Source organism: Dendrobates tinctorius, unplaced genomic scaffold (assembly GCF_039654945.1).
Source record: "Dendrobates tinctorius isolate UK_male_01 unplaced genomic scaffold, ASM3965494v1 ptg000105l, whole genome shotgun sequence".
In the NCBI taxonomy this organism is placed as follows: domain Eukaryota; kingdom Metazoa; phylum Chordata; class Amphibia; order Anura; family Dendrobatidae; genus Dendrobates; species Dendrobates tinctorius.
In genome coordinates this window covers 162,486-188,524 of record NW_027361773.1, presented here as the reverse complement: position 1 = coordinate 188,524, position 26,039 = coordinate 162,486, and the positions used below count along the sequence as shown (strand labels likewise).

At 45.8% G+C, this 26,039-nt stretch overlaps 1 protein-coding gene across 4 annotated transcripts in view; it reads left to right on the top strand.

The window, feature by feature from the left end:
• DHTKD1 (dehydrogenase E1 and transketolase domain containing 1) overlaps positions 1–26,039 on the top strand; it is a 124,532-nt gene that overhangs the window by 21,392 nt on the left and 77,101 nt on the right. For 3 of the 4 annotated variants that reach the window (XM_073588976.1, XM_073588975.1, XM_073588977.1), the window contains exons 3-4: positions 18,191–18,402; positions 25,073–25,267. In XM_073588976.1, coding sequence (XP_073445077.1) covers positions 18,191–18,402; positions 25,073–25,267 — 407 coding nt within the window. The remainder of the gene's footprint in view (positions 1–18,190; positions 18,403–25,072; positions 25,268–26,039) is intronic. The other variant, XM_073588978.1, reaches the window with a different exon arrangement.

Sequence of the window (26,039 nt, the reverse complement as noted above, 5' to 3'; positions counted from 1 at the left end):
GCCCCCAGTTATGATGCACAGTGTGTGGCCCCCAGTTATGATGCACAGTGTGTGGCCCCCAGTTATGATGCACAGTGTGTGGCCCCCAGTTATGATGCACAGTGTGTGGCCCCCAGTTATGATGCACAGTGTGTGGCCCCCAGTTATGATGCACAGTGTGTGGCCCCCAGTTATGATGCACAGTGTGTGGCCCCCCAGTTATGATGCACAGTGTGCGGGCCCCCCAGTTATGATGCACAGTGTGCGGGCCCCCCAGTTATGATGCACAGTGTGCGGGCCCCCCAGTTATGATGCACAGTGTGCGGGCCCCCCAGTTATGATGCACAGTGTGCGGGCCCCCCAGTTATGATGCACAGTGTGCGGGCCCCCCAGTTATGATGCACAGTGTGCGGGCCCCCCAGTTATGATGCACAGTGTGCGGGCCCCCCAGTTATGATGCACAGTGTGCGGGCCCCCCAGTTATGATGCACAGTGTGCGGGCCCCCCAGTTATGATGCACAGTGTGCGGGCCCCCCAGTTATGATGCACAGTGTGCGGGCCCCCCAGTTATGATGCACAGTGTGCGGGCCCCCCAGTTATGATGCACAGTGTGCGGGCCCCCCAGTTATGATGCACAGTGTGCGGGCCCCCCAGTTATGATGCACAGTGTGCGGGCCCCCCAGTTATGATGCACAGTGTGCGGGCCCCCCAGTTATGATGCACAGTGTGCGGGCCCCAGCATGTTGCTGCTGCCGCTGCCTCCCTTACAAAAAAAAAACAAAAACCTGTATGTTCACCTCAGTTGCTGCCCCCTGCTCATCAACGTTGCGCTCTGCAGTGACTGTGCAGGCAGACCTGAATGTCACTGCAGAGGACGCAAGACAGCAGAGCGCAGGGACAGGTGAATATGCCTCCCAACCCCCCCTTCATACTCACCGGGTCCTGGCGCTTGTCTCTGCAGCTCCCCTGCTTGTTGTTCCATGTTGTCGGCGCTGCTCTCTTCCTGGTTCAGCGGTCACGTGGTACCCGCTCATTAAATATGCGCATATTTAATGAGCGGGTACCATTTGACAGCTGAAGCAGGAAGAGAGCAGCGCCGACAACATGGAACAAGCAGGGGAGCTGCAGAGAAGGGTGAGTATGATCTGACACCCCCGCTCCCCCTCCCCTGCCGATCCCCCCCCCCCGGTATATGACTCGTGTATAAGCCGAGAGGGGGGACTTTCAGCCCAAAAAATGGGATGAAAATCTCGGCTTATACACGAGTATATACGGTATCTGAAATAATAAAAACTTCAACTCGTCATTAGTGTTGAGCATTCCGATACCGCAAGTATCGGAATTCCGATACTTAGTTCCGATACTTTTTTCATATCGAATACCGGAATCGGATGTTCCCATAATGCTAGGAGCCCGCTCAATTTGATTCAGCCAATGGGGATCCTCAGAAGTGTGGGCATATCCTGTTAGGCATGAAGGCATGTTAACTACTGGCATGGCTGTGATTGGCTGCTGAAATGATGTCATGATGCACTATAAAAAGCACTGCAGCCGCCATTTCTGGTCACTCTGCTGTGAATTCAGTTAGGGACAGGCTGCTGTTGAAGACTGTGAGGGACAGTTAGAAATAGCGATTCCACAAAACATATAGTGCTTAACCCAGGCTACATAAACCACCACTGTAGCTTGCTTTTCCCTAGCAGCGCTGTTTTCACAGCTGTCTGCAAGGGCTGTGTGAGTGCAGACCCACGCTGTGTAGTGTGTCCTGCAGGCACGTCTGCTTGTAGGCCGGCCAGCGTGTGTCTCTGCCTCATACACATTTTTCTTTTATTGCTGCTTTTTTTTTCTCCTGTATAGTTTGCTTCCATACGTATCCATATACGTTGGTTGCAAACACTAAAGGAGTGGACAGCGGAGCCTTTCAGCAGCCTTTCAGTGCTATAGCCCATTTCTCTGCACTGTTTTTGGCTGTCTGATAGGTCTCTCTGTGTGTGAGTGCAGCTCACGTTGCAGTGTGTTCTACAGCCACCGCTAGCTGTAGTCCGCTCAGCATGCGTCACTGCCTCATACATAGTCCTTTTTTTGCAGCTAATTTAGCCAGATTTTTGCTCCTATATTAGTGTGCTTCCAACCGCATCCATTGTCATTGGTTGGTTGCAAACACTATATAGGATTAGATAGAGGAGCCTTTTTGCTGGCTTGTGCCCTTCAGGGCCAGCCAGGCTAGTATCACCCTATTTTTTGAGCCTCAATTGCATTGTAGGTTAGCTTCCTGCATTGTAATCGCTCCAAAAAGTTTGTGATACTATAGCTTTCAAACTTTGGTCACATCCTTTCCTTTCCCCCCACCCAAAAAAAAGGAAATAAAGTTCACCAAACACTCCACTTTACAGTTGTCTAGGCCACATTAGATCATATTAAAGTGTAGTACACACACTCTTAGCCAAATTAGTGTTTCTTATACTGGTTAGCAGGTGTTCAGGAATAAGAACACTAAGCCACCCCTTTTTTACTTTTCTGCCTATCTTTATCAGTCTACCAAGATGAAGAAGGCAGGGAGTAAGGCACGTGGTCGTGGTCGTGGAGTTTCAGCAGGGAGAGGACGGGGGGATTCAGCAGGGAGAGGACGTGGGGATTCGGTATCTGCTGCGGCCACCAGTGACCCAGCATCCCCCACTTTTACCAGGCAACAGTCCTTCATGCGCAGCTTTGTAGGACCTCGCCGTACCCCACTGCTGCTTGACGAACAAATTGAAGCCGTTGTCGGATGGATGGCAGCTAACGCATCCACTTCAATGACTTCCGCATCCTCCCAAGGCCAAAGCACTGAAGAGCAACCATCTGTCTCTTCACCACCTACCAAATTGCCCAGGCAGTCTGAGAGCCCTGGACAGGAGCCATCTCAATCGTTACTTCTGTTCTCAGAATCTGTTGGCTTGGAAAGAGGTGGCCAGCCAAGCAGCATTCTAGAGCGTGAAGAAGAGGGAGTATGCAGTGATGCGCAACTGCTTTGTCCCTCTGAATCTGAAGAGGCGGGTGGGCCAGTGCCTATGGTCAGCACACCTCAGTATGCATCAGATGATGATGAGACTCAGTTGCCAATTTCTGGTGCGTACTGTGCTGGCGAGACATCCCAGGACCAGCCGGTGCTTGAAGAGGGGAGTGGAGATGATGAGGTCCTTGACCCATCATGGCGTCAGCCACAGGAAGGTGGTGGGAGCAGCTCTGAGGAAGAGATTCCCCGAACGGCCAAAAGAGGAGGGAGAGGGCGGGGGCAGACTTGGTTGCCTGTAGCCTCCACTTTGGCACCCGTGAGGAGCAATCCTCTTCCAAAACACAAAACGGGCGCTCCCAGGACTTGCAGTGCGTGGTCTTTTTTTGACATAGTTGCAGATGACATTTGCTTTGTCAAATGCAAGCTGTGTCATCAGAAAGTGAAACGAGGGAAAAATGTGACCAACCTCAATACCACAAATATGTGGAAACATGTGCGTACCAAGCACGAGGTGGAGTTACACAGACACAATGAAGATGTAGGCCAACCTTCAGCAGCACCTACCACCTCTTCAGCTCGTGTTGGGGCCTCTTCCTCCAGCTCACACACAGCTGGTTCGGCTTCTTCACTGGAACGCCATGGAAGAACCACTGCCACTGTTGTCCAGAGACCCAGTGAAATTCCACCCACTGAACCACGTTCGCAGTCATCAGCACCCTCCCAGGCCACTCACCAGCAATCGATAGCACAGGCATGGGAGAAAAAGCGGCCATACTCGGCAAACCATCCCCGAGCACTGGCTCTGAATGCCGGCATTGCCAAACTACTGGCCCTTGAGATGCTGTCATTCAGGCTGGTGGAGACTGACACCTTCCGGAACTTTGTCATTGGCAGTTCCACAATACAATGTGCCCAGCCGCTTTTATTTCAGCAGGCAAGCTGTCCCTGCCCTGCAAAAGCATGTGGAGGGAAAAATTAAAAATGCGCTACTAAATGCCGTCAGTAGCAAGGTCCACCTGACCACCGATGCGTGGACCAGTAGCCATGGACAGGGACGATACCTTTCCCTCACTGCCCATTGGGTCAATGTTGTGGAGCCGGGTACAGATCTGGAGAGTGGCTCTGTACGTATTCTGCCAACTCCAAGGATTGCAGGAATGCAGTCTGTACATATTGAGTCCTCCTCCTACTCTAGTTCGTCGGAATCAGCACTGCGTGAGCCTGTTAGGCCAGATATGAGCACAGGTGTGGCCAAACGTCAACAGGCCGTCCTTAAATTAATTTCTTTGGGGAATCGGAGCCACACAGCACAGGAGCTCTGGAATGCCATCAAGCAGGAGAGCGATGCGTGGTTTGTGCCAGCGAATCTCCAGCCAGGTTTGGTAGTGAGTGACAATGGCCGAAATCTAGTGGCATCTCTGGGCCTAGGCAACCTCACTCACATACCATGTCTGGCACACGTGCTCAATTTGGTCGTGCAGAGCTTTCTGAGGGACTATCCGGATCTTGATGCACTGCTGCACAAGGTTCGCCTAGAGTGTGCTCACTTGCGGCGTTCCAGCATGGCAAGATCGCGCATTGCATCTCTGCAACGCCGATTCCGCCTGCCAGAACATCGCATCATATGTGACCTCCCCACCAGGTGGAATTCAACGTTATATATGTTGGAGCGGTTGTGTGAGCAGCAGGCAGCAGTAATGGAGTACCAGCTGCATCAGGCGCAAACAAGTCGCACTGTGCGCCGGAAACACTTCACCACCACTGAGTGGGCCACTATGAGGGACATCTGCCAAGTTTTGCGTGCCTTCGATGACTCTACGCGGATGGCCAGTGCAGATGATGCACTAATCAGCATGACTGTCCCCCTCATCTGTCTGCTTCAAAAAACCTTACAAGCACTAAGTGAGGAGGTTTTTGAAGAGGTCGAGGATGAGCAGTCAGAAATGCCATCTGCTTCTGGCAAGTCTGCGCAACGTGCTTCCACACAAAGGCCCAGGCAGGGGACACTTAGTGAGGAGGATGACGAGGAGTCAATGGAGGAGGAGGAACACATCTCTCCAGAGGAGGGAGGTACACAAGGCTCTAGTAGTCAGTGTGTACAGCGAGGGTGGGGTGATGCTGAGCAGGCAGAGATGCTGCCTCAAGCTGGGGACAGCGTTTCCGGTCCAGTTGGCAGTCTGCAGAACATGGTTGATTTCATGCTGCAGTGCTTGTTAAATGACCGCCACATCGCCAACATTCTCCACACGGCTGATTATTTGGTGTACACCCTCCTAGATCCTCGCTACCGGGACAACTTACAAAGCCTCATACCACAGTTGAACCGGGAGCGAAAAATGCGGGAGTACCAAGAAATACTTGTGCAGGCCATCATGTTCTCCATTCCCCCCACAAGTGTTGCTGGTAGTGCTTTTCAAAGCAGCCATGTGGGTAGAGGCAGTGGAGGAAGCTCTGCACAAAGAGGTAGCAGAGGCAGTGCCGCAGGACAAGGCAAGGCCAGTATGGCCCAAATGTGGAAAAGTTTTGTGGGACCGCCACAAACGGCTACACCATCACAGACGGCTCCAGTCAGCAGGAGGCAACGTTTCCGTCAGATGGTGACAGACTACTTGTCGTGCCCTGTTAGTGTTCTCTCAGACGGCTTTTCCCCGTTCAAGTATTGGGTCTCTAAGCTGGATACATGGCCAGAGCTTAGCCAGTATGCATTGGAGGTGCTGGCTTGCCCTGCTGCCAGTGTATTATCGGAACGTGTCTTTAGTGCTGCAGGTGGTGTGGTAACAGACCGTCGCACGCGACTATCCGTCAATAATGTTGACCGACTTACTTTTGTGAAAATGAACAAGGCCTGGATCTCACCTGAATTTGCCAGTCCTCTTCCAGAATAAATAATTGGCTGGCAACAGGATCCAGGTCTCCTGTTGTGTTCATGTTTCTATGACCTGAACTTTATTTCCTGGGCTACAGCAACGCCAGTTGGTGCTCAGAAGTGCTGTCCACACAGACAAAACACTCGCTCATGTGTAAGTGGGGTTCGGTAACGTCAGCTGATCCCCTGCTGTGTGTACGGCAAACTCTCCTGCTGCCTACAACTTCTGACTACCTCTGATTTAATATGTTCTCTGATTTGCCCTGTGTCTCCACTCTGTTTTGAGTATTTCCTCCGGCCTACAACACCGCCTGTTTCTGCTCTCAAGTGCCGTCTGCACAATCCACACTTGTTCCTGTGGTACCTGGGTCCTGTAACATCTGCTCATCTCCAGAGTTGAGCACGGCAATGTCTCCTGCTTTGTCTACATTCCCACTACTTGTAGTGGAAATGTGGACAGAGCAGGAGACATTGCCTGACTCACCTCTAGGGAGAAGCTGCTGTTACAGAACCCCAATAACACAGGAACAAGTGTGGGTTGTGCAGACGGCATTTCAGAGCAGCAACTGGAGTGGTTGGAAGCCAGAGGAAATACTCGAAACAGAGTGAAGACAGAGGCCTAAATTGGAGTACGTTGACAGTTAGTAGTAGTCTAGAAACAATCACAAACTGCCACCAAGTAGGCCTCGGCCTACTACCTGATTTTCCCTGGGCTCCGACACCGCCAGTTGGTGCTCAGAAGTGCTGTCCGCACAGACAAAACACTCGCTCATGTGTAAGTGGGGTTCGGTAACGTCAGCTGATCCCCTGCTGTGTGTATGGCAAGGTGTCCTGCTCCCTCCACAGTCAAACAACCTCAGATTTACACCTGGCTCCAAGTAGGCCTCGGCCTACTACCTCATTTTCCCTGGGCTCCGACAACGCCAGTTGGTGCTCGGAAGTGCTGTCCGCACAGACAAAACACTCGCTCATGTGTAAGTGGGGTTCGGTAACGTCAGCTGATCCCCTGCTGTGTGTATGGCAAGGTGTCCTGCTCCCTCCACAGTCAAACAACCTCAGATTTACACCTGGCTCCAAGTAGGCCTCGGCCTACTACCTCATTTTCCCTGGGCTCCGACAACGCCAGTTGGTGCTCGGAAGTGCTGTCCGCACAGAAAAACACACTCGTTCATGTGAAAGTGGGGTTCGGTAACGTCAGCTGATCCCCTGCTGTGTGGAGGGCAAGCTGCTGCTGCCTCCAAATTCAAACAACGTCTTATCTTAAACTGCCTCCAAGTAGGCCTCAGCCTACAAAATGACTATCCCTGGGCTCCAACATCGTCAGTTGTTGCTCGGAAGTGCCGTCCACACAGAGAAACACACTCGTTCATGTGAAAGTGGGGTTCGGTAACGTCGGCTGATCCCCTGCTGTGTGGAGGGCAAAGTGTCCTGCTCCCTCCAAAGTCAAAATACCTCAGCTTTACACCTGGCTCCTAGTAGGCCTCGGCCTGCACCATGATTGTCCCTGGGCTCCAACACCGCCAGTTGGTGCTCGGAAGTGCTGTCCACACAGAAAAACACACTCGTTCATGTGAAAGTGGGGTTCGGTAGCGTCGGCTGATCCCCTGCTGTGTGGAGGGCAAACTGCTGCTGCCTCCAAATTGTAACTACTTCAGATTTAAACATTCTCTGATTTGGCCTCTGTCTCCACTCTGTCTCTAGTATTTCCCCTGACCTCCAACACCGCCAGTTCCTGCTCACAGTTGCCGTCCACGCATTCCACACTTGTTCCTGTGTTCCTGGTGTTCTGTAACGTGAGCTGATCCCCCAATGTGTGTCCGGCACTGTCTCCTGCGCTGTCCACCTTCCCACTGCAAGTGGTGGGAAAGTGGACAGAGCAGGAGACATTGGCAGACAAACATCAGGGGATCTGCTGACATTACAGAACACCAGTAACACAGGAACACGTGTGGATTGGGCAGACGGCTACTGTACGCATAAACTGGCGGTGTTGGTAGTCACGTGAAATCCTGGAAACAGAGTGGAGACAGATGCCTAATTGGAGCACGTTGACAGTCTGTTGTAGCCTACAAACAATCTAAAACTACCACCAAGTAGGCCTCGGCCTACACCATGATTGTTCCTGGGCTCCAACAACGCCAGTTGGTTCTCGGCAGTGTCTTTGGCACGGGGACTCCCTGTTGCCCAGCCTGGTTCCAGCACGCCTGCTGTTTCTGGGTAGTGTCAAGGTCACTATGCCACCAATCCGTTGTCCTGTCGTCTTGCGGCCGGGTTAGCCGACTCTACGGTGCCTGCAGTTTAGGTGACTCCTATGTGGGCTGCGGGAACTGGCACTGAAGGCTGGATCCGTAGTGCCAATGGGACATGGACCCCCTGTAGGACTGTGGGTTTCGGTAACTGCGGCCGGCTTGCGGCCTGGCTACTTTGCTTTCAATGGGTACCTTCTGCTACCCACCCGGGTTCCAGCACTGTCTGCTGGTTCTCGCCAGAGCCTTTGGCCTAGGTGCCTCCATCTCGGTATCCGAAGTCCAGCACCGTCAGCTGGTCCTTGGTAGTGCTTTTTAGCACAGGTACCTTCTGCTTAGCAACCGTGGTCCAGCACCGTCAGTTGGTCCTCGGTAGTGCAATTGGCTCTTGTTCCTTCTGCTACCCATCCGGGTGCCAGCACTGTCTGCTGGTTCTCGCCACAGCCTTTGGCCTAGGTGCCTCCATCTCGGTATCCGAGGTCCAGCACCGTCAGCTGGTCCTTGGTAGTGCTTTTTAGCACAGGTACCTTCTGCTTAGTAACCGTGGTCCAGCACCGTCAGTTGGTCCTCGGTAGTGCCATTGGCTCTTGTTCCTTCTGCTACCCATCCGTGTGCCAGCACTGTCTGCTGGTTCTCGCCAGTTTCTCAGCCTTCTTGTACCTTCTTCTACATTTCCAAGATTAAGCTTTTTGAAATTGTCTTTGGTAATCCTTATTGATCTCCATGACGATGACCCTGATGATGACGACCCTGAAGACCACACCAAAGAAGACCAGAAATATGACCCTAAATAATAAGACCAAGAGGACAAAGAACATGAAGACAACCACCAAGATACAGAACAAAAGACAGAAGACCAAGAAGCAGAAGAAGCAAAAGCAGAAGAACAGAAAGCAGAAGAACATTAAGCATAAGACAAAAAATCAGTATAGAAGAAATCAAAATTATAAGCAGAAGAAGACTAAGCAGTAAATGGGGGTGAGTCCGTTCCTCCTCGTGGTGCCCCTGGAAAATGCCTGCTGCTGCAGGCCAAACTGAACGCGGACAAATCCTGTTGTAAATCTTTTGTGACAGGCAGAACGTAAGGTGTAATCTTATAACTTTTATAGATAAGTACTACAGGAATGCCTGTTACCATAAGAAAATGAAGAAAAAGAAGAATAGGAAGAAGATGAAGAAATAGCATATGAAAATTAATAATAGCTGAATAAGAAGAATATGAAGAATGGAAAAAAAAAATTAATGGGAAGAAGGTGAAGAAGAAGAAGAAGAAGATGAATAAGGTGAAGAAAAAGTTGATGAAAAAAATGCTACTGCTGCGGATCATGAAGGAGAAAGTGTGGGAGAAGTACAAAAGAAGGTGAAGAGCATGGAAGTTGTGAAACATACATATCTGACTAAATATAAAAAAGGTTAACATAGTCAATATCTTTTTAACTCCGAACGTCTTGAAAAAAAAAATTGGAATTAATGCTATGCCATGTGATTTGAATAAACCACTATGCTTTTAATGTCTCCTCCACCTCCCACAATACATTCTACATGATTCTTATTTGTTTTCAATTATGTAGAATTAGCCAACAAGGAAATAAAGGCCTTTTTTTAATTCCGATACCGGAAGTCCCATTGACTTGAATGGGACTTCCGGTATCGGAATCGCCGATACCCGATATTTTTTTCGTATCGGGCGATACCATCCGATACGATATTTTTGGGTATCGAACGGTATCGCTCAACACTACTCGTCATCCAAAAAAAATGCCAATACTATTTCTGTCAGCAGAAATATGGAAAAATTATAGCTCTCAAATAATGGCGATACAAAAATTTGGTTTTGCAAAAAAAGCGTCTTTTCATGTCTGAGAGCAGCTGAACAGAAAAAACCTATATAAATCTGGTATCGCTGTAATCGCACAACCTGAAGAACAAAGTTGTCAAATCACTTATACTGCACAAGGAACGAAGTAAAAAATAAAACCATTTCTTCATCTAAAGGGCTGTCACTTTGTAGAAGGATCAACTTTATTCTCATTTGCACAAGGAAAGACTAGAAGCAATGGGATGAAACTGAATGGGAAGAGACACAGATTAGATATTAGAAAAAACTTTTTGACAGTTAGAGTGATCAATGAGTGGAACAGGCTGCCACGAGAAGTGGTGAGTTCTCCTTCAATGGAAGTCTTCAAACAGAGGCTGGACAGACATCTGACTGGGATGATTTAGCGAATCCTGCTTTGAGCAGTGGGTTGGACCAGATGGCCCAGGAGGTCCCTTCCAACTCTACGATTCTATGATTCTACTGTTGATTTGTTCATTCTGCTTCCCAAAGATCGCAGTATGGCTCACTGCACATTTATCCTGTGCTGTAAGGTGCTCGCTTTCCGTATAAATCTCTGAAATGTGTGATTGAGACCAACCTCCCCCAGTGGAATATTCCCTATAATGAGGCAGATGGAAGACACTGGACATCGTCTGGCCTATGATCCGGAAGTGTCTGTCTTTTTAGGCGTGCATAAAAGCGCATTCTGTCACTGTTTTGTGCACCCCTGAAAAGGATACTGAGTCCAGAGTAACCGCTACCTCATTATATTGAATGGTTCGCTCAAAAGTTTAATCTGAATCACATCATTTGGAGATTTAGATGAAAACCCAGATGTAAGTCCTCAGCGTAGAGCGCAGAATAAATGTGATCCCAAACGTTATATAAAATGTTACCAATAAAAGCTTCAACTCAATCCACAAAAAAAGCAAGTCTACCCCATAGGCACATCACAGCAGCATTTGCCCCCACACAGCAAAATACATGCGAAAATAGCTAAAAACTCCCCTTCCACATGTTCTTAAACTTAGCCAAGAACAAAAATAGGATGATCCCCCCCCCCCCTCTTGCAGTTTCCTGCTAATTTAAAAACACTTGGTAGAAATAAAGCAAAAACCACAAAAGGATGAGAAAGTATTCCACATGCTGTAGGTGTACTAATAAAGAATACAGGAAGATGCCTCAGATCGCTGCCCTTTGTATAGCTATTTCTTTTTGTTGGTTTAGGATACATTCCCATGATGAGAACTTGGTGAGTTTTTGATATGCCATATCTTCTGCACCTACAGACATTTGCAAAAATGTTAGTACCTCTCAGTTAAATGAAGAATAACCTACAATGGTCAATGAAATAACTTGAAACAAACAAAAGTAATTTTCAATTTAAATTTACTGAACATAAACTAATGAAAATGACACCTCTTTTTAATTGTGGTTAAAAATGAAAAAAAATTAAAAAAATAAAGGCAATGACCTGGATAAAAATGATTTTGCCAGTATAAAAGATTAAAAATAATGTAATCATACTGTAGGTGCATGTTAAACTAAAGTGTGTCCTGCAGTTAGCATCATAGGTGTCTATAAGGCCTCTTTCACACATCAGGTTTTCGGCTTCAGGCGCGATCCGGCGCTTTTGACTAAAACCGGATCCGTCGAAATGCAATGCCGGATCCGGTTTCCCCCCCATTGACTTGCATTAGAGCCGGATCGAGCCGGATGGCCATGCGTTTCATCCGATTTTCGCGGGATCCGGCAATGTGACGCGATCCGGCGTCTGGAAAAAACGGAGACTGTAACGTTTTTTGTATCCGTCGAAAAAGCCGGACACGCCGGATCCGGCGTGTACGGCTTTTTCATACAATGAAAGCCTATGAGCGCCGCATTGCGCCTGATCCGGTTTCTTTGGTCTGAGCATGCTCAGTAGCTCTGCCCACAGGACATATATAAAAGCAAGACAATGGGACCCTCAGCCACACCCAACATGCCACCCAAGCCAAGAACCAGGAGCAGGAGAAGGCAGCAGACATCTGCAGCAGCAGCACCATCAGCACCACCCCAAATGGAGCAGCATGCTGAACAACGGGAGGGGAGTCCAGCAGCAGATGAGAGACGGTAATTATCAAATCCCCCATTCCTCCAAACTAGGGCTATGGAATATCAAGATATTCATTGGCCCTTTGTTTCTCTTTATTCAACAGCCGCCCAATAGATGCAGCAGCAGCAGCAATGGCAGCAGCAGAAACACCACCCACAGCCATGGAGTCTGGCCATGAGGAAGACAGCACATCTTCTGGGAGCCCTCCCTCGCATCGTCAGCGTTTGACGGTAAGTTTTTATTTCCAAAATCCATCATCTCTGTAATATATGTGTATTCATTGCCTTTTATTTCAAAACAGGAATCACAAGATGAAGAGGAGCTCCCAGAAGAAGAAGGAAGGGGTGGACAGACACTTGGAGTGGGCTCACAATTGGTAAGTTTTTTGCATCAAACGCAGAAACACAACATCACACTACACACAACACATAGAAAACAATGTTCTGCAGACCACACACAGCAAACAAATGCCTACATCCAAAGACATAAAATTTTTTGTTTTCTTCTCTAGTCTTCCCAATCTGGTGCTCGGCCAAGAGGTCCTCGCAGTGCCTCCCAGGGTTGTCGGCGACAGCAACGCGGCGGTCACCAGCGTGTAAGTATAAATATTTTTGCTTTGTTTTTTTTGCACTTTTTATTTCATTTCTTTTGTGGAGGCTAATTATGTTATTTTTGTCTTTTTCTTTAACAGCCTTCACAGCGTGCTCCCGACTCTGACGGTGAGGATGGAGGGATTGATGTGGACCGCCTCATCGATCTCGTCAGAGAAAGGGAGCCGCTCTGGAATATGGCTGACCGACGCCACGCTGACCTGATCGTTACCCGACGACTCTGGGAGGAAATCTGTTCGCTCCTTGTGGACCGCTGGGAGGACCTCGAAGCTCGGGCCCAGATTAAAGAGCGTAAGTATATACAGTACCGGTTGCTTGATTTAAACCAGTGTTTCCCGAACTCCAGTCCTCGTGGTCCCCACGGATCATGTGTTCAGGATTTCTATTTACTTTGGAAATCCTGAAAACATGACCCCTGGGGACCATGAGGACTGGAGTTTGGGAAACACTGATGTTGTATACTAACCACTTTGTCCTTTCTCGTTTCAGGGGAGAGAATTGTGAAGCGGTGGCGGTCTGTGAGGGATCGTTTCAAGAAGGAGTTCAATAAAGAGATGCGGGCCCCGAGTGGATCTGGAGGACGCAGGAGCAAGTACAAGTACGCACGAGCCCTGTCGTTCCTCCGGGAGACAATGCTCACCAGAAGGTAAATATTACACACCACATGTGACAAAAAAATGTTTAGATGTAACTTTTTTTTTTCAGCCAGGGCCATACCATGTCACTATTTTAATTGTTTTTTTTTCTCTTTATTCCACAGCACGGTGAGCAGCACTCGGGAGCCTGCACGATTGGACCCTTCTGAGGCGATCCCTGAGGAGACCGGCACCGAGGGACACTTCGACCGCCCCGGTACATCTGCACCTTCCCAGCCTTCCCACACATTCGACCCATCTGTCCCATCCACCAGCACAGGAGCATCGTGGCCGCCTACATTACATGAAGCTGCTGGTGAGGAGATCGCTTTCCCTTTACCCCACCCTTTTGCCCCTGCCACCTCTAGTACACCTGCGGGTACTGGGCGGCAGCGGCAGAGGGGTCAGGAAAAGACTTATGCGCCAGAGTTCTTGCATCTGAATGCATCTTTCCAGAACTGTCTAAAAGTCTTGTCAGAGCAAATCTCCGCAGGCTATCAGCAGATCAACTCCAGCATTCTGGTGGTGAAGACACTTCTGCAAACCATGCATTCAGAAGCAAGATCTTCGCCAAACCACACCTTTTTCAGGTCTGTTGTGGAGCGCATGGAAACGCTCTCTCCTGTAATGCATTCATGCCACGCTGCTCTCCAGCAAGTTACCTCCCAACCTCCTCCTCCCACCACAGTAGTTCCTCCACCTGCACCCCCTCCAGCCACTTTCCATCCTCCCCCTCCTATTACATCTACACCCCCTCCAGCCACTTTCCATCCTCCCCCTCCTATTACATACCATCCACCTCCCCAGCACCATCCACCTCCCCAGCACCATCCACCTCCCCAGCACCATCCACCTCCCCAGCACCATCCACCTCCCCAGCACCATCCACCTCCCCAGCACCATCCACCTCCCCAGCACCATCCACCTCCCCAGCACCATCCACCTCCCCAGCACCAGCCACCTCCCCAGCACCAGCCACCTCCCCAGTACCAGCCACCTCCCCAGTACCAGCCACCTCCCCAGTACCAGCCACCTCCCCAGTACCAGCAACCTCCCCAGTACCAGACATCTCCCCACTTCCAGCAACCTGCCCCGTACCAGACATCTCCCCACTTCCAGCAACCTGCCCCGTACCAAACTCCTTCCCCATACAACTTGCCATCAACATCATCTGCTCCTACAGTCCCTGCCCAACCCTCCACTCCACCACCCACCACCTCTTCTGCTTCCCACATGTCCACCCATTCTGTAGTTTTTTCCACACCTTCACCTCTAACTGTTCCTTCCCCACCACGATCCCAGTCCTCTCTCCACACTCCCAGTGTCGAAGTGTCCCGCAGCCCCTCCAGCAGTATTTCCACCACACACTACACAGATTTATAATGTGTGTATTTAAATAAAAATGACCAGTTTTATGGTTTCAAAGCTTTATTAAACAAGTTTATTAAAATTTTAAAAAAGTTTACTAAAAAAAACATTTTTCAATAAAAGTTAAATTATTTTACACTGGTTGTCTGTCATTTCTTTCTGCGGCGAAAAAGGTTAAATACAGGGTATTTAAAAGGTGAAATGGTATTCAAAACTAGGTATATAACTGTGGGTAAATTTTAGCTTTTTGCCACAGTTGTGTTCCTGGTTGTGTTTGAAGCAAAGTATTTCACCTAAAAAGTTGTGTTTATTGTTGGTGATTTCATAACAATGTACACAACTTTTGTTAAAAGGTGAAATACTTTGCATAAAACACAACCAGGTACACACCTGTGGCCTAAAGCTAAAAATAGAGACCATGACAAGATAGCCAACTTTGGTTGGCAAAGGTATATACTGTTGGTACAGAAGGTACACAAGTTTGGTTGGGCACAAATCTTTCACACTCTGTCATCCTGCCAGTGTACTCTGCCTTGAGGTGACATAAAGTATAGTGCAAAATTGTCCCTCATTACTGAAACCGTCACAGAACTTCTAGTGGTAATGTCATGGTAATCTTGCAAGGTGGTTTCTTCAGAGGTGTCCTCAATGGAAATGGGTTCCTTGCAGATAACAAAATTGTGGAGTACCACGCACGCTTTGATCACCTCGTCCACAGTTTCTGTCTTGAGGTTGATCGCAGTCAATAGGACCCGCCATTTGGCTGTCAGAATACCAAAGGTACATTCAACCATTCTTCTTGCTCTTGTGAGGCGGTAATTAAAAATGCGTTTTGTTCTTGACAATCCTCTGCTACCGTACGGTTTCAAAAGGTGTTCTGACAGCTGGAAGGCTTCATCCCCTACACAGACAAATGGCATAGGTGGACCAGATGTTTGCGGCAGCGGTCTAGGTGGTGGGAACTGGAAGGTGTTTCCATACAGTTTACGCCCCATGGCAGACAGTTTGAAAACTTGAGTCATTGGAGCGGCCATAGGCCCCAATATCAACCGCAATAAATTTGTATTCCGCGTCAGCGATGGCCATGAGGACAATTGAAAAATATTTCTTGTAATTGAAATATTCCGATCCCGATCCAGCTGGCTTTACAATGCGGATATGTTTCCCGTCCACAGCGCCCAAGCAGTTGGGAAACTGACATATCTGTTGAAACTTGTCAGCAATTTCAATCCACCTCTCTATTGTGGGCTCTGGTAAAAACTCTTCAGCTAAGGAGTCCCACAGTGCACGGCATGTGTACTTCACTATTCCAGATATGGTGGAAATCCCGAGTCTGTATTGGAAATTCTCCAGTTGCAAGAAATCTGTGGGGAATTAAAAAACAATAAATTAGTTTTAAATCACAGCATTACATACCAAAACTGAGCTATAACACTTGGAGATACAAACTACCACCAACAAGATTGCAGTGAAAGTGTGCTCTGATGCGAGCACATCCAATAAATGTGGCTTACCATCAGACGCTCTGCGGGTGAAACAGAGAAGCGGCAATAGGTGTCCGCTTTTCTTATGAGGTGTGCAATGCGCTCCACCAAGTAATCAAAATTCTCCATTTTCATCCGAACATATCCAAAAAATTTATCCGGGTTTCGTCGAAGGTCCATGCAGAGTGTAGAATAGACCCCACGCGTCATTCTCTTGGCTGTGATGGGGTGGATCCACAAACGTCGTCTACGATGCCTGATGCGCTGCTGTCTCGCTCTCTCCTTCTCCAGAACAATCACCCTCAAACGATTCGCCTCCGCTATAAAATCCGCCAAATTCTTCAAAATATTTCCAATGACAACATCCATCTTCGCCAGTAACTTGCTCTTCTCTGCAACCTGCACTTTCTCCTCTACAACCTGTCAAAGAAGGGCTGTAGGAACATGCTATATATAGTTTTCCAGTAGCCAATCCCATTCGGAAGGCCACAAGGGTCAATTTTAAAAACCGGATCCGGCGTAATCCGTCGAAAAACGGATAGAAAAACGGATGAACCGGATGAGACGGATCCGGTTTTGTCTGTCAAGAAAAAGACGGATCCGGCAGAAAACCGGATCCGTCACATCCGGTTTTACTAAACATTTGCCGGATCCGGCGTTCCGGCACGACGCCGGATCGCGCCTGACGCCGAAAACCTGAAGTGTGAAAGTAGCCTAAGGTTGTAATCGGTCAGTCTGTCTGTTTAAGAGGATGAAAAGTAGTTATTGTGCTATCTAGTATCATGGTGTGTACCACCACACTGCACATAAACAAAAGACAGATAAGGAGAGAGTTTTAAGAGACTATAAAGAAAATAGACAAACATGGTTGCCCTCTGTGTGCTGTAGGTGTTTTTCACTGACGGACGGTAGACAGTATTATCACTTTTCATACGTGATAATGGAGAAAAACGGACATGTTTCTGTGAGGTTTACATGGACACGGTCCATGAAAAAAAACAATGACGTGTGAATAGCATCATAGATGCTACTGGTTACATGTTCTGTGAAAAATATCGAACACATAAGTTCAACAAGGACGTCGGAGGCTAAGGCTGTGTGCCCACGATGCGATTTTTAAGCGTTTTTGCCGTGATTTTCGGCGCGAAAACGTTTAAAAATCTTGTACATGACGCACCCCATGCATTCCTATGGCATTCCGCACATGCTGTGCTAATGCTGCGCTTTTTTCCGCAGCGGAATCGCATCGCGGAAAAAATCGCAGCATGATCATTCTTTTGTGCGGAATCACAAAGAATTGCCGCGATTCCGCACCCATAGGAATGCATGAGAATCGCTTACTTCCCGCATGTGGCTATGCCCACCATGCGGGAAGTTAAGCGTTTCATGTGCGGTTGGTACCCATGGTGTGGAGGAGAGGAGACTGTCCTCCAGGCCCTGGGTACCATACCCCTGTAAAAAAAAAAAAAAAGAATAAAAAATCGGGGTATATTTACCTTCCGACGTCTCGCGCTGCATTCCCGGGCCACAGCGTTCCCAGTAATGCCTTGCGGCAAGGTCCTGTGATGACGTAGTCTCGCGTGACTCTAGCGGTTTCGCGAGATCGCTATAGTAACGCTGAGGCCCGGGATGGCAGCGCGAGACGTCGGAAGGTAAATATACACCGATTTTTTTATTTTTTATTTTTTTTTATTTTATTTTATTTTTAACATTTTATCTTTTACTATTGAAGCCGCATAGGCAGCCTCAATAGTAAAAAGCTGGTCACACTTGTCACACACTATGTTTGACGAGTGTGACCAACCTGTCAATCACTTTCCAAGCGATGCTTCAAATCGCTTGGAAAGTGCTTGAGAAAAATCACGGAGTCCGGTTTTCATTGTGCGTTTTAAAACGCTATGTGGGCCCATAGCCTTAAGGCTTTTTTGAGGTTTCATGTTCTGTATTTCATTGGCTTGCTCCACCTACAGATAACAATCCTCTCTACTTACCCCTGTTCTGCTCCAGCGCTCCATGTTGGCAGTGGTGTTTAATGCGCTGCTAAAATAATTTCTGTACACTTAAGCGTTTTTTAATCTCTTCCTGCAAACAGGCTTATTAAATATAGGAAAAGAGGAGGCAACGCTTGAAGAGGTTATGGCGTACCTTGATCACACATACTGTGGACAGGTTTCTGTTGAAACAAGCCAGTTGCAAAACTTAGACGAACGGGAATGGTTTTCCAGAAGATTTGAAGAGTTAAATCAGGAAACTTTTTCTACAGAAGAGAAAAAACATTTGGCGAAGCTGATGCTTGAATGCCAGGTAACTCCATGTACACCTTAAGGGGACACACTAAGGGCTTGCTCACATGAGCGTATAATACGGCTGAGTGCTATGTGATGTTTTATCGGACAGCGCCAGGCTCGGTATTATTATATGGGGTAGGGCAGATCTGCAATTTTTTTTTTTCTCATGTCGATTCAGATGAGAGAACAATCGTGCATTCGAGAGTTGGATCTCACCCGCCCATAGAAGTCTATGGGTGTGTGTGAAACATCAGACTGCACTCTGATGTCATTCCAGTGCAGTCTAATTACCGCGGACACAAGCAGTGAAGGAGATGGAGAAATTCTCTCATGCGAGAGGATCGGAGCACAGTGCACTGACACTCTCTGACAGAGTTTGAGTCCATTGTCATTTTCATAACTGGCCCTGATTCTCTCATATAAAAGAACATATGCTCGTGTGACCCCCGTATACAAAGTATTTATCAGTGCTCTCACTTATAGGCAATGTTGAAGTAGATTTTTGACTTTAGTTTCAATAAATTTTTATTTAGAAACTTATTAAACCAAGTCTAAGTTATGAACACCCATGCAAGGGAGTGTAAACTAACAATTTAACATACATTCAATAAACTTCAAATAATATAAGGGAAGACAGGACATAGACAGGGGTAGGGAAAGGCACATAGGATTTAATTATGCGATATCCAATAATCTATAATGGTATCATCAATAACCAATCCAGGGCGTTTAAATCTGTTATGCAACCCACTATCGTAGGATCATAGTGGGTTCTCAATTGGCTACAGAGAGCCTCAGTGCCTGATCCAGTAGAATATAAGAGTGAAGCTCCATCCAGGGATGCCAAACCCTGAAGAAAGAATTCCACGTGTCGGTTCTAGTTGCTTCTAATCCTTCATATCCTTCATAATGTCGTTCATCTTCTTTTTCACCATAGATATTGACAGTGAGGGCGACTACCTCTTTGCCGCAATGTGGATTTTAGTGGCAATACATAAGTAGTTTACTAGCTTCTGAAAGCTTTTTGGAAGCCAGGAAGGCCTGGTTCCCAGTAAAAGGGTAGAAGGTTCCAGAACAACCGGTCCACCATGCATCTGTGCTATCAGACGCTTCACCTTCTCCCAAAGCCCAGAAACCACCGTACAAGACCACCAAATATGTTTCATGTCACCAGATAATCCACATTTCAAAAACTGACCGTCGCATCCAAGCATAAGCATAGTGTAAACAGGTGCTTAACCTAGAGTCACCAACTCATATACATTCAAGAAAAAAAGGAAGCACACTGTAGCACCATAACATGCAAACATGAAATATGAAAAATGAATTGCATTACTGCATTGGAAGTATGAAAAATTGAGAAAATGGCCAATTTTATGTGTACCTGGACCCAATCTATGCCAATCTTCACTTAGACTGAAGTCTTCATCTGAATGGGGACCTATAATCCACATCCCATAAAACAGTCTCCCAAGACATTAGGAAAAATGCTATGAGTTTTTTTTGGTACATAATAGACTAATAGTTTTAAGGAGGTCTCCACAAGAGAAGTCTGGTGACTAGTGTGTCACAGCTACGATACCATTTATCAATTGACTGTTCCAACCCCAGATCCTCCTCAGATTGTAACATATACTTCAATTTTTTTATCATCTTGTGGAGAATATATAGCATAGTAGATCAATGAGATCGTTCCTCTGTCCAAAGGGTCATTAAGACATTTATTTTCAAAACTCGTTGCCCTGAGAGTAGTACCGCTCGGGAGGATCTGCTTTGCAAAGTGGAAGATCTGGTTTAATCGCATTACTTCCCTAACTGGAGGTTCAAATTTTTTAACAAATTCCTGTCTGTCAAATAAGATATTAAATGGGGAACAGAAATGTTTAAGTATATGAATACCTTTCAGCTTCCACCAAGAAAAAATTTGTGACTCAAGGCCTGGCGGGAACATGGGGTTTTGTAATATACAGTCATATGTAAAAGTTTGGGCACCCCTATTAATGTTAACCTTTTTTCTTTATAACAATTTTGGTTTTTGCAACAGCTATTTCAGTTTTATATATCTAATAACTGATGGACTCAGTTATATTTCTGGATTCAAATGAGGTTTATTGTACTAACAGAAAATGTGCAATCTGCATTTAAACAAAATTTGACCGGTGCAAAAGTATGGGCACCCTTATCATTTTCTTGATTTGAACATTCCTAACTACTTTTTACTGACTTCCTGAAGCACTAAATTGGTTTTGTAACCTCATTGAGCTTTGAACTTCATAGCCAGGTGTATCAAATCATGAGAAAAGGTATTTAAAGTGGCCACTTGCAAGTAGTTCTCCTATTTGATTCTCCTATGAAGAGTGGCATCATGGGCTCCTCAAAACAACTCTCAAATGATCTGAAAACAAAGATTATTCAACATAGCTTTTCAGGGGAAGGATACAAAAAGTTGTCTCAGAGATTTAACCAGTCAGTTTCCACTGTGAGGAACATAGTAAGGAAATGGAAGAACACAGGTACAGTTCTTGTTAAGCCCAGAAGTGGCAGGCCAAGAAAAATATCAGAAAGGCAGATAAGAAGAATGGTGAGAACAGTCAAGGACAATCCACAGACCACCTCCAAAGACCTGCAGCATCATCTTGCTGCAGATGGTGTCACTGTGCATCGGTCAACAATACAGCGCATGCATAACGCCTTTTTGTATGACCAAACAACTCAATCTTTGTTTCATCAGTCCACAGGACCTTCTTCCAAAATGTAACTGGCTTGTCCAAATGTGCTTTTGCATACCTCAGGCGACTCTGTTTGTGGCGTGCTTGCAGAAACAGCTTCTTTCGCATCACTCTCCTATACAGCTTCTCCTTGTGCAAAGTGCGCTGTATTGTTGACCGATGCACAGTGACACCATCTGCAGCAAGATGATGCTGCAGGTCTTTGGAGGTGGTCTGTGGATTGTCCTTGACTGTTCTCACCATTCTTCTTCTCTGCCTTTCTGATATTTTTCTTGGCCTGCCACTTCTGGGCTGAACAAGAACTGTACCTGTGTTCTTCCATTTCCTTACTATGTTCCTCACAGTGGAAACTGACAGGTTAAATCTCTGAGACAACTTTTTGTATCCTTCCCCTGAAAAGCTATGTTGAATAATCTTTGTTTTCAGATCATTTGAGAGTTGTTTTGAGGAGCCCATGATGCCACTCTTCATAGGAGAATCAAATAGGAGAACTACTTGCAAGTGGCCACCTTAAATACCTTTTCTCATGATTTGATACACCTGGCTATGAAGATCAAAGCTCAATGAGGTTACAAAACCAATTTAGTGCTTCAGGAAGTCAGTAAAAAGTAGTTAGGAGTGTTCAAATCAAGAAAATGATAAGGGTGCCCATATTTTTGCACCGGTGAAATTTTGTTTAAATGCAGATTGCACATTTTCTGTTAGTACAATAAACCTCATTTGAATCCAGAAATATAACTGAGTCCATCAGTTATTAGATATATGAAACTGAAATACCTGTTGCAAAAACCAAAATTGTTATAAAGAAAAAAGGTTAACATTAATAGGGGTGCCCAAACTTTTACATATGACTGTAGCTGTCAGGGGAGAAGGGCTTGATTGTAAGTTATATTTAAACCGGACTTTCCTCCAAAGAAGCAACGAGTGGACTGTAAAAGGAGCCACATTAACCCCCTTGGAAGTCGATCTGTGGTCCACATTAGGCCTGATAAAGAATGGTTTAGAGAGAAATGATTCCAGAATAACCCATCTCTGACTATTGGGATATGAACAATTAATTAAGCAATCTGTGCCGACTTGTAATAAAGTGGAAAATTAGGGAGGGATAAACCCCCTTCTTTTCTCTGACGGAACATAAGTTTTTGCGCAATTCTAGGTTGTTTTCCTAGCCAAAGAAACTTGGACATCATAAAGTGTAAATGAGTGAACGTTCTGGCTGGTACCATAATTGGGAGGGACCTAAATACATATAAGAAGCGAGGCAGTGATACCATTTTTAATGCATGTATTCTGCCGAGCCAGGATAACTTTGAGGAAGCCCATCTATCCAGGTCCCTCTGGAAGTTTTGGATCAATGGAGTGTAATTCCACCCAGACAGAGATGGCCTGTTGGCTGTTAAGTTGATCCCCAGATATGTTAGATAATGTTCTTTGTGTAAACCCAAAATTGGATGCTATATTAGTTTGCTCTGTCTTAGGAAAATTTATAAATAATGCTTTGGATTTATCAATGCTAATTTTTAACCAAGAGATCTTCTCAAATTCGTGAAGGAGGGAAAACAAGTGAGGGAGTGTAGTGTGGGGACTTATTAATGTTAGCAGGAGATCATCCGCAAAGAGGCTGACTTTATATTGGTCTCCCATATTCTCAGGGCCCAGAATATTCTGATCTCTCCTTATTGCTTTCACAATGTGTTCCATTGCAAGTGCAAAAATAGATTTTGACTTTAAATAGTAGTTACCAGTCTGGGGCTGTCATTTTGTTTAATCCTTTCACCTCCGTGCAATTTTCCTTTTTTTAATATCTTGTTTTTTCCTCCCCTTCTTCCTCGGGCCATAACTTTTTTATTTTCCTGTCAATATAGCCCGTACAAAGGCTGTTTTTTTGTGGGACAAGTTGTACTTTTGAATTATATAATATACTAGCTGAAGAGCCTGGCGCTGCCCGGGCATAGTAACTAACTGTGGTTAGTTATAGCAAATTATAATTATCCTCCATCCCATAGTCCCGTGCCCATATACCCATCATACATATCCACGATCCCATAGGCCCGTGCCCATATACCCATCATACATATCCTCCATCCCATAGTCGAGTGCCCATATATCCATCACACATCCTCCATCCCATAGTCCCGTGCCCATATACCCATCACACATCCTCCATCCCATAGTCCCATGCCCATATACCCATCATACATATTCGCCATCCCATAGTCGAGTGCCCATATACCCACCACACATCCTTCATCTCATAGTCCCGTACCCATATACCCATCATACATATCCTCCCTCCCATAATCCAGTGTCCATCTACCCATCACACATCCTCCATCCCATATACCCATCACACACCCTCCATCCCATAGTCAACCATTATGACATCATAATGAGGGGTGGGGCTTGATAACACACACACTTTTCCCCCCATTATGTAGATGGGGGCAAAATTGTTTGGTGAATTGTAACGCGCAGGGTTACAATTTCGCCTCACAACATAGCCTAGGACACTCTCGGGGTCCAGACGTGTGACTGTGCCAAATTTTGTGGCTGTAGCTGCAACGGTGCGGATGCCAATCCCGGACACACACACACATACATACATACATACATACATACATACATACATACATACATACATACATACATACATACACACACTTGAGCTTTATATATTAGATTTTATCATGGTATGTATTGGAAAGCGGGGAAAAAAAATTAATCCAAGTGCGTTGAAGTTGCAAAAAAAATTGCAATTTTCTTTTTTAGTGGGGTAGTGATTTAAAATGTTCACTATACGGTAAAACTGACTTGGCAATATGATTTTCCAAGTCTGTATGCTTACGTAAATACCAAAATATATATATTTTTTAATGTAAGTGATAGAAAAGAATTCAGGATTTTGAAAAAAAAAAAAAAAAAACCCTTGTCGCCATTTTCTGAGATTTGTAATGCTTTCAGTTTTCGGGCTATGGGGCTGTGTGAGAGGTTATTTTTTGTGCCCTGGGCTTACGTTTTTACTGATACCATTTTGAGGTAGATAAAGTTTTGATGGCCTCTTACTGCATTATATTGCAACATTGCCATGTCCAAAAAAAACTTAATTCTGGTGTTTTTATTTATTTAAACAGTTTATCGATCGGATTAATTTGTTTTATACTTTGATAGATCAGTCTTTTATAAATGCAGCAATACTAAATATGTATATTTTTCATTTATTTTTAGTTAGGCAAAAGGGGAGTCGCCCCCACAATCACGTCTTGGGCTTGTGGACTGATGCGCTGCCCCTACCGGCACGTGTTATATGCGGCTGTCGGAGATTTGACCGTGGAATATAACCTTTTAACAGTTGTGGGCAGAGCTCTGCTTCACCCACGACAGGTTCACAGCATTTAATAGCTGATTAAATCGAGCCTGCATCAAAGGCAGGGACACGACAGGGACTTGTCGTTAAGGGGAGTCTATTGGTACAAAATGACTGTTCAAACTAAGTACAGGTGCTTGGTGCACCTTTGGCACAACTGCCTATTAGAAGAGAGCTGGAGATGAATATGTCTAATGTTGCTTGTTAATGCTGAATTGTGGCCAAATTGACACTTTTTATGCATGTTAGAAATGATTACAACATAAATGTATTTATTCCTTACTAATTTTTTTTTAAACCACTAGACCTGTCTAGAGTATGCAATTTTTTGAGACTGTTACTTTGAAATGTAATCCTAAATATACAGTACTTCATGACAAAAAGTGAACCATGCTCCTTTTTCTTGTCACTTAAGTTTTGACATTCATACAAAAATGGTGCATTAAATGATGTAAAACATTCATAAATTTTGGTCTAGGCATTTACAAGGAAGAGTCTCAATTTGCACAACATTTTGGGTGCAAATGCTTTGAATGTCTTCCAGTGTCCTTTGGCAGGGTGTTTACTTATATCTGTCTTTTTCTTTTACACAGGAATTTGATCGTTTTTTGGCTACCAAATTTTCAACTGTAAAACGATATGGAGGAGAGGGAGCAGAAAGCATGATGGCTTTCTTCCATGAGATGTTTAAAACGTGTTCCTTCAGTGGTGTCACAGATGTGATTATAGGAATGCCACACAGAGGGCGACTTAACCTTCTCACTGGACTTCTTCAATTTCCACCAGAGGTAACATTTAAGCAAAAATAATCCATAATATAAAGCAATACACTTTTAATTGGGTTTTCTGCTTTCACAAAAACCCTATCCTGTCGGCTGTAAATTTGTTCTAAAAATAATTATCCCTGCTTTACTCACCCTCCTTGGGTCCAGCTATGAGTCTGCACCATTGGTTCAGGTGTCTTCAGTGGTCATGATACATCGACAGTGCTGCAGCCAAAAAGTGAGCTCAGCGGCTCTGCCCAAGTTGACAGTACGAGCTGACCAAAGCAGCTGTGATCACTGATTGTCTTCAGCACTGTTGATGTGACGTCAGTGTTACAGACAATAGTCACCAGGAGAAGTGGCAAACACTAAGCATTGGACCCTGGGAGGGGGAGTAAAGCAGATTTTTTTTTTTATATATAATTATTTTATTTTTAAAACAAACCACCTGGGAACAGGGGTCTTGTGAAACCTGAATACCCATTTAGGCTATGTGCACACATTGAGTAAAATTTCTGCACCATTTATGGAAGACTTCTGACTTGATAGATGTCCAGAAGGCAGTCATTGACACACTCCACAAGGAGTGTAAGCCAAAAAAGGTCATTGCTATAGAAGCTGGCTGTTCAGAGTGCTGTTTCCAAGCATATTAATGGAAAGTTGAGTGGAAAGAAAAAGTGTGGTAGAAAAAGGTTAGTGTGAAGTTTCCACAATCCGTGATGGTTTGGGGAGCCATGTCATCTGCTGGTGTAGGTCCGCTTATCAAAACCAAAGTCAGAGCAGTCATTAACCAGGA